This window comes from Triticum aestivum, chromosome 1D (assembly GCF_018294505.1).
Source record: "Triticum aestivum cultivar Chinese Spring chromosome 1D, IWGSC CS RefSeq v2.1, whole genome shotgun sequence".
NCBI classification, from domain to species: Eukaryota; Viridiplantae; Streptophyta; class Magnoliopsida; order Poales; family Poaceae; genus Triticum; species Triticum aestivum.
The window spans coordinates 320,480,736-320,489,912 of NC_057796.1; the positions used below are offsets into that span (position 1 = coordinate 320,480,736).

At 52.8% G+C, this 9,177-nt stretch overlaps 1 protein-coding gene across 1 annotated transcript; it reads right to left on the reverse strand.

The window, feature by feature from the left end:
• Nucleotides 1-1,107: 1,107 nt before the first annotated feature.
• On the reverse strand, nt 1,108-4,467 carry LOC123181759 (probable protein phosphatase 2C 48). The gene is made up of 4 exons (XM_044594093.1): nt 3,730-4,467; nt 2,100-2,517; nt 1,792-2,015; nt 1,108-1,707 (listed from the first exon to the last, which is right to left on the reverse strand). The coding sequence occupies exons 1-4, from the start codon at nt 3,928-3,930 to the stop codon at nt 1,528-1,530; spliced, it is 1,023 nt and encodes a 340-aa protein (XP_044450028.1). The 5' UTR covers nt 3,931-4,467; the 3' UTR covers nt 1,108-1,527.
• Nucleotides 4,468-9,177: the final 4,710 nt, after the last annotated feature.

Genomic DNA, 9,177 nt, shown 5'->3' on the forward strand with positions numbered 1-9,177 from the left:
GCGACGACCTCCTCGAAGGTGCGCCCGTCCCAGAGCTGATGCCGCCGCGCGCGGTTGTGTTTCGTCGGCGGGCGTGGGCCGGCGTACGCATGGAGGCGGCGCAGGTGGTCGTCGGCGAGGCGGTCCGCCCAGCCGGGGTTGTTGGGGGGCGTACTGGGGGTCGGCGAGTTCCTCCGGCGAGAGGCGCGCCCTGTACAGGCCGACGGCGCGGGCGAAGAGGTGGGTGCCGACCTCGGGCACCGGCGCCACCGGCACGCCGTCGACGCTCAGGCACCACCTCGCCGGGAGGCGCACGTCGGGAGCGGCGGGGATGACGAAGTGGGCGAGCTCCTCCGCCTCCTCGAGGGTCAAGGTGGAGCGGGCCATCGCCGACGAGAGGGAGAGGTAGGGCGCAAGAGGGGCGATGCCGGCGGCAGGGGGAGAAGGAGAGGGAAGGCGAGGGGCGGTGTGAGAGCCACGACGGGGCGAGGCGCTTTTTATAGGCGTGGTGGGTGCCGGTGATCAATGCCGGGCCAGCCAAGCGGTCAAGGGCGCAGAAGGCCAGGCGGCGGCGTGCGAATCGGCGGCGGCGATTAATGCCGAGCTGTCAAGGGCGCAGGAGGCCAGGCGTCGGCGTGCGCGGGCGGTCAAGCGGTGGCGTGCGCAGGCGGGCGTCGGGCGGTGGCGTGTGAATCGGCGCCGCCCGCGGACCGCCGCCGCCGACGGGACGTCTCACTGCGCCGGCGCCGACCAAGTGAACAATTTATAGAAAATTCTAAAAGTGGCAAAAAGCCATCAGCGGCATACGGCAAAGAACCTGCCATCTAGTGACGTGTAGATGACATCATACGGCGGACGGCAAAGACCATAGAAATTTTGCCGTCAGCGGCGGACGGCAAAGGCCTGCCGTTAGCCACTTAACGGACTGACAGCGCAATTATTGCCGTCCGCTCTCTTTGCCGTCTGTTTCCTGGCGGCGGACGGCAAAGCAGCTGTTTACCGTAGCCTACTTTGCCGGAGTCTTTTGCCGTCCGCGGCTGACGGCAAAGGCCTTTGCCGTCCGCCGTTCGAGCCTTTGCCGTCCGCCGTGGCAGACGGCAAAATAGCTGTTTCCTGTAGTGACTGGTGTGATTTATGGCCATATGATCATTGATGTACACCAACAATTGTGACGTTTTGTACACCAATAATTTTCCATATTACTGTCTCTCATAGTGCATTTTCAGGCCAACGAGAGCCATGGAGGACGAAAATAAGGACAAGGTGCGTCTTGTTTCTTCTGCCATTTGCTAGTGGCTGCCGTTGATCCTCGTACATTTCGGCAAGCAGCGTGTCAAAACCGGAGAATTTTTCGGTGATCCACCGGCAGCAGTCGACCCACCGCCCCGGTCATTCGTGCAGCGTCCCAATCATGGCGCGAACTGCACCTTCTGGTCGTCTCTCTCGGACGGCGACGTCGCGCACCGATCGATCGATCTACCGGCAAGTGGACGGGTCGCTTTCCCCTCGCCCTGATGGCAATGCAATCGCGGTCTCGGGGCAGCTCGTTCAGGGCGCCGGCGAGTGGAAGAAGAGGCAGACCGCCGAGCAGTCGTCGACGGCGACGCCCCGCCGCTTGCGCCTCCACCCGCGGACGGCGCACTCGACGAGCCGCTTCGCCGCCTTCTCCCTGTCCGGCGTGGCCGCCACGATCCGCACGGCCTCCTCGTTGGAGAGCACGTCCCAGACCTGCCCAAGATGTTGCCATGAATGATCAGTCTGCTGTGCTGGAAGTAGAAATACTTTGTGACTGTGCAAGAATCTGTCGCTTACCCCGTCGGTGGCCAGGATGACGAACTGGTCTCGGGCGGTGATCCTCCTCTGCGTCACCTCCGGCGCCGAGATGACGCCGTAGTCCTTGACGCAGTAGTCGCCGAAGGCCCGCGACATGGCCAGCCCCGGCGCATCCCGGTGGGGCACCCACACCCGGTGCACGCCGGGCTCGTCGTCGAGGCAGTGCACGCGGCCCTCGCACTGTATGATGCGCGCCTTCTCCTCTGCAAACCAGATTTGACCGTGGGTGAGCAATGGCCGTCCCAAGAATGTACTGTCCGTCTTCTAGTCTTGTCACGACGACTTACGGGGTAAGTCGGGCTTGAAGTCGACGGTGAGCTGGACGGCCGTGACGTCCCCGTCGTCCGATGTGGTCGCAAGGACGGCCCGCGAGTCGCCGACGTTGGCGACTACCATCAGGTCGCCCTGCTTGACGATGGACAGAGCCGTGCAACCGCTGTTGACGGCGTCGAGGCGCCGGCTTCGGCGGAGCTCCTCGTCCACGGCGGCGGCGGCTGCCAGGTAGGACTGCCTCAGGAGGTCGAACTGGCAGTCGCCGAGCCTCTTCTCGCCGTCGATGAGCGACGTCAGCGCGACGGCCTCCTGCCAGCGGCACAGCAGCTGCTGCGGCAGCGACTCCCGGACGGCCTTGGCGACGTAGTGGCCCCACTGGCCGTGGCCGTCGAAGACGCCGCAGAAGATGGTGTCGTCCTGGCACCCGTATCCCTGGATAGAGAAGAAAACACACAAGCAAACAGAACCGTAAGAAATCGAGAAGAAACGACAATATTGAAATCTCTTTTTCTTATCAAAATCGAGAAGAAACGAAAATATTGAAATGATGGGTACAAATTTACTGTGCATGGCAAATGGAAATCCAAGATTTCGGCGTGCCGTGATAGATTTTATGTTTTACGGGGAGTGACATGATAGAATTGACAACCAACTGAACCAGACGGCCCTTTTGTGCAGGTAGGTCATCGTTGTCCTTTTTTGCGGAACTGAGTAGTCAAATTAGATCGTGTTTCCAATCTAGTGCAGTTTAAGGGAGTGTCTATTTCTAAGTCGATCGACGTATTTCTAACCCGATAACTAACTGTCCGTTTTTTATCCAACAAAAAGTGGTTAATTACATGTTTTGCAAATTTATGAAATATAATGGACTTGCAGTCTGAAAAAATAGCAAATCCGACCATCGCAATCAGTATGTTTTAGGTGTTTAACTGTCCAAAGCCACTTTGGATTCAGATACCAAGAAACCCAACAAACAAACCCAACACCTTTTGTGGCTCCAGCAAATCAAGACACGTACCATCCCTTTTTTGGCAGATACTAGTACTACAGGATGAAACGCCTAGAGGCGAAAGGCAAGCGCCGTATCCAAGAAACTTGTGAACAACATGATCCAGGATCGTCCCAAAAGGCAACACGTAATCTGGTAAATGATGGCCTAACAATAGTTAGGCCGTACAGAATACCACCACAAAACAGAACTGAACCATCTCACAAAAATATCAGAAAAATGGTTAGGTAAACAACGGAGGGAGACGGGATCCAATCTCTATTTTATTTAGCGCACACGCAAGGCGAGCAGATGAAAACTGATTTATTTCTTCTGTGGTCAGAAATGAGAAGAAGAAGCCGGCGACTAGTCCCGAGTCCCAACGCTGTACCCTCGCCATTTTCTGTGGAACAGAGACCATGTCACCGGCTCATCTTGGCCATAATTAACCTCTTCTGCCTCTCTAGTAGCAGAAATTTGTGTTGGGAACGCGGGAATTAAATTGTGTGGCAAGAAGCTCCGTGCGGAGTACGTGGTGGATGCTGATCTTTGACTGCTACACGCCACCGGTACTATGTTGTGATAGCCAGCGTAAAAATTCATTCACATGCATCAGAGAGCAAGCAGGGAAGAAGCAGGGCGGCCGGCAAACTCACCTCCCAGACGATGGAGGTGTCCTGGTTGGTGCCCTTCTCGCCGCGGCGGGAGCACGCGGCGGCGAAGGTCTCGGAGCCCTCGCCCCAGAGCGTCCCCGACGAGCGCAGCACCGTCCCCTGCGGCTCCTCCGCCTCCTTCCTCTCCTTTCCCAGAGACATGGAGCGGGCCAGCCCCTGCAGCATGGACGAGATCTGCCGCATTCTCGCTGGCCAAGATCAAGACCCCCGATCGATCGGTTGATTCTATGGAGAGGCTTCTTCCTCCTCCTCCTTCCTCTCCTAGTTTCTCGGTGCTTGGTACTCGTGGTGTTCACGGGCAAGAACAGAGCAGAGGCTAAGAAGGAAGCGCGGTTTGTTTAGCTTGGGAGATCGATGTCCCGATCGGCCGTTTCTCCTGGATCTTTCTCTTTGTTTTGCTTTGGATTGAAGAGACGAGCTTGGAGTGGATATCTGGATAGGATCGGTCGGCTCGACTTCTACTTCACCAAGGAAGAAGGTGCAGAAGAAGGGACAGGAAGCGAGGATTGCTCAACTGCGGTGAGGCGACCGATGATGAACAAGGCAAGGGCCAAGGGCGCAAGGGAGGCGAGGCCGTGCGGATTGTGGTGGAGGTGAAGTGGAAGCTTGGGTGGGAGCTTATAAAGGAGAGGGGAGAGGGAAGGAGAGCCGTGGGTGCAGGGGAAGCTCACACACACCATGCAGATGCAGGCCGAAGCCGAGGCAGGCAGCCACACGGTGTGTCCGCCCGTCCGTCCGCCGCTTGCACAGCGACACAGCACAGCGATGCGTGTCTTTCAGCTGGGAACGGGACGGGTCCTCGGCGTGTGCGTGTTCCGTCTCGCCCGCCTTTTGGTCGATGTGGATAAGCAGCTGTGTGTGTGCCCGCTCTGGAATGCGCACAAGCCGACGTCGACGGTTATGATGCGCAATGGCGTGTGCGAGCCCAGTAGAAACGGATGTGTGTAGTTATGGGTCTTGCTGAACCTTTTGTGTCGAACAAGCGTCTTTGCTTGCTATCTTTGGGACGAGCTACGTAATAAATAGAGAATATGTCGCGGAAAATCTTAACAATTTATAGTCGTTTACATATGGATTTGATTTATATGCCTGCTTGATATTTCTTTAACGTCGTGGAATCGTAAAATATTCGTAGTAGATCTCTAATATTTCTCTTAACAAATGTTTCCCTTATTTGTTTCTTCTGCTCTAAGTACTATCTTGTTGATGTGCATACAATATTTCTCTTCTTGTATAGCGTGTACGCGCATCACTGTAATATTTGCACGTCTAGTCATCTCTAATATGGAAAGTTACAATTCAAATTATTTTGGTAAATTACATGCGACACATCGCATGCCTAAAGTATTCTACAACATACGTACACCCCTGAGTGTCATTTATATTGTGGGGAAAACCAGCGCAGCAGAAACCTAGCCCCCCTCTCACACAAAAAAACGGACATGTTTATGGCTCTTGCGCGACTTTTGTCTCGAACAAGTCTTTTGCTCTATGTAATAAAAACTATGATGCGGGGAATGTTAGTTGCTGCATGGAGCCTAAATATTTCTTAAAGATAAAACAAAAAACAACACTTTGAACTTTCAAAAAAAATCTGCAAAATACACACGTGCATAAGGATGTATACTACATTTTTGTAATCTGTCAAAGTGAAATATGTTTTTTTTGGGAGGAGCCGGCTGTCGCGCAGAAGGAGGCCATAGTTCACCCATGGCCGAAGCCACCACTGGGGAAGGTGGCCCTATCTGTTGATGGATCTTTCCTACAGTCTGATGGGTCAGCAGCGGCATGGATGATATTGAGGAGACATGATGGGAGTGTTGCATACCTGTGCATCTTTAACTGCAATGAAGCACTGGAAGCGGAGTTGCATGCGCTAATGCAAGGTATGGCTCTGGCTATCCAGCATTGTGAGCTACCTATCATTGTCTAGTCGGATTCTTCTGTCGCCCTCTCCGCCTTGACTGGCGACAGATTATCCAGATCTGCCTACGGGCATTTAGTCGCCGAGATTCGTCATCTTATGGTAGATAGAGTTTTCATTCCCTTGAAAATTAGTCATGTGCAAAATAGGGTAGTAGATCGTTTGACCCTGTATAGTCGTACAGAGAGTACTACTGTTGTATGGCTTGGACGAGGTTCATCGTGTGATCTCTTGCCTCGTGATTGTAACCCTATGCCTATGGAATAAAATTCTTCTACCAGCGCAAAAAAAAAAGTGAAATATGTTTTTGATGTGAGCTCCACAAAAATACAATAATTGTATTTCTATCACATGCTTGTCACTATAAAATTCCATGTTTTTTTGTGTGTATCTCGCACCAAAACGTATTTCCTTTTTGTGCATAACTTCAAAACCTTTGTATATTTCTTGGCAAAAAACTTGTTTATTTTTTTATTCAGAATGAATGCTACCGAGCAATTAAACATTTTGGCAATAATATTCTCCTCATCCTTTTATTTTTCTTTTGGTCAAATCAAATCATAGTTCCCTAAAAAAAGAAAGAGCAAATGCACGCAACGAAGTTTCGATCCGTGTAACCGTCAGCGGCGGCAGCAGCAGCTGGCAATACTAATAAAAGCTATCCATAAACAATTGATATGCTTGTTTATCCCATTCCAACATCTCAGCAAGGGAAGGAGATATACTATTTCAGAGAGGCCAGAAGGTCTCCGTGACCCTCTCAGCCACGAGCCGGCGGGTGATCTCCGCCGTGCGCGAGCACTCAAGCAGCATAGAAAATGTTTCTTCCGGGGGCAGACGATCCCTCCTCTCATCGCTACCCTGCGCCCATCAACAACCGCAGCCGCACAAGAACTTGGGCACCGCACAGGCGTCATTTCGTTTTCTGCCATGCCGCCCGTTGTACGTGGAGAGCCACACAACCCCTCCACCGGTTCGGCAACACGTGACCGTGGTGCAGCGCCTAGGAGGATTATCTCGTGGCCGTGGTGGTGCGGGGTTCTTTCTGCTGGGCTGCCAAGCGATGGCAACAGAAAAAGAAAAATGGATCGAATGCTAAGGCCAACTCCAATGCTAGACCTTATTCAGGCATCCGTTTTGTCCGGATTTCATTCGTTTAGGATGGAAATGAGAGGCGGATGTCCTTGTCGGAACGGCCTGGCGCGCGGCCCCAGCCGCAACTTGTCCGCGGTGGACACAGGGGAAAATAACAAAAAACAAAAGCTAAGATAAGGCATTCTAACAGCTAAAAAACTTAAAAACATAGTATTTAAAAGTCCGCGTCCTTACGGCCCAACCACAACACTTAGTTTAATTAACATAAAACAAAAAAACAAAGCAAAAGATAATGTGGTCGTCCCGCGCGCCGCAGAAGACCTCGCCGTCGCCGCTGATGCCGTCGCAGCCGCCGTCTTTAGGCGCCACCATCCTCGTCGTTGCTCGTCAGGTCGATGTAGGGTGGGGCGGCGCCCCCCAGATTGGGCCAGGGGCGTACTGTGCAGGCGGCAGAGGAGGCGGGCGCGGCACCCGCTGGGGGTGGCGACCACGCGCCAATGCACGCTCCTCCGCGGGCTCCTCCTTGACCTCCTGCTTGACATCCAGCTCCGGGATGTACACGTCCCCGGAGGCTGAGAGCTCAAGCATATACTGCAAGCCCTGCCACTCCTCCTCCTGCTGGCGCGTGTACTCCCTCTCGGAGTCCTCCATGACGGCCTGCAGGAGCCGCTCCTCCTCCTCGGCCATCATGGCGGGAGGTTGCGGGGGTGGGGGCGATGGGGAGGGAGACGACGTTGGCGTCATGGCACAAATCCGCGTGCGGCCGCGCACGCTTGGCTGGCTCGGCGTGCACGTACGAGGCGCATGCCGCACACTCACTACTAGGGAAAACCCTAGTAGTAGCACTTGAAATAAGCATAGCAGTAGCGCTTGGTCCAGCGCTACTGCTAGCGCGCTACAGCTAAGTTGTAGCAGTAGCGCTGGTATAGGCAGCCCTACTGGTAAGTATTGTTAGCAGTAGCGCTTCCTGCACCCGCGCTACTGATAACTATGTGTAGCGCTTGTTCATATGAAGCGCTGCTGCTAAGCCAGCGCTACTGCTAATGTTCCTGCTTTCACCGACCCCCACCCCTACGTATTTGCGCTGTATTTATACAGGCTCTATACAATAGTTTCATCAGATCATACTAAACATACACTATTCTCATCATATCATAGACATATAGTAGTCTCATCATACCATCATCATCATCATCATCATCATTCAACACAAATATCATCACATCTCGAAAATAGCGATACACAAGTGCGATAATGCCATGTCTCGAATAAGTGCAACTGCATGGTCATGGCACACATACAAGTTTCATCATCTCTATCTAAACCATGATGTAGAAGAGAAGAGCGATCAGCATGAGCAAGAGCGCGACTATGTAGTACCGGCGGTCCCGCCCCTGCTCATGCTGGAGTGTCCACCTCAAGTAACTACTTTCCGCTTCGGCTCTGCTGTCGAACCCACTATGGCTAGCACCCGAGTACCTGTGCACCTGGGCCTGAGCGGCTGCCCAGTGGTCGTAGACTCCTAGAACCCTCCCAACGTACACGGCATAGTAGCCCTTCGCCATCTCTGATCTATGTACCTGCATCGTGAGTTGATGAATTGAACGATAATATGCAACATAATGTACTTAAGAAAACAAAGAGGTAACCGGGAGCAAAATACAAGCAACCAATAGTAAACATAAATGACAAAGTTCCTCATACCCAAACTAATTAACTAGAGCGATCTACGCTAGTTCAGGACCATGGTTTAGTTACATCACATAGTTTCGTCGTGCATAAATTGAAAGTTTTGCCATAGAAAAAGACAGTAGTGACACAAGCATTGTCATCAACAATCAGTCCTCCATGTCGGCGGTCCAATTTTCATAGTCAGGGAGGAAGCACCCGATCTTCTTGAAAGGCTTCAGGTCCAGACGCTGAGCGATTAGCAGTGCTCGGACATCTTCTCGCGTGATTGGCCCATGGTAGAACATCCCTGTTGGTTCGAGGACCTGCTTCATGATCACTTAGGCAAGTTCACACTGCACGTGATAAAACTCAGCTCTGATTCGATGATCTGGTGTACTTCCTATGCTTGTGGCCCAGCTGACAATCTCGGCATCGTTGGTAGTAGGTGACATGCAAAGGCGTTGATTATCCCTTCTGTATTCGAGCAGGTGATGCATGAGGTAGAATCCATCAGCCCTACTGGTGTGCGGTTGCTGGATGCAGCAGAAGTCGGTCTTATGACCGAAAGCCAGCCCGTGATTCCTGTACTTTTTCACCTTGATATATCCACCAGACAGGCTGAAGGTTAACAGGGCACTATCGAGAACACTCTTTATGTGCTTGTAATCCTTTTTCCTGATGTTCTTCGATGAGTCCAAGTACATAGCATGGGAGTATTCCGGGTACAGAACGATGAGGAC

Bases quoted from the DNA above. Each gene is read 5' to 3' on its own strand.
- LOC123181759 (XM_044594093.1), bottom strand. From the start codon at position 3,930: ATGCGGCAGATCTCGTCCATGCTGCAGGGGCTGGCCCGCTCCATGTCT. The intron at 2,518-3,729 runs GTGAGTTTGCCG...TTCTCTATCCAG, and splicing joins ACACCTCCATCGTCTGGGAG to GGATACGGGTGCCAGGACGA. The intron at 2,016-2,099 runs GTAAGTCGTCGT...TCTGGTTTGCAG, and splicing joins CTTCAAGCCCGACTTACCCC to AGGAGAAGGCGCGCATCATA.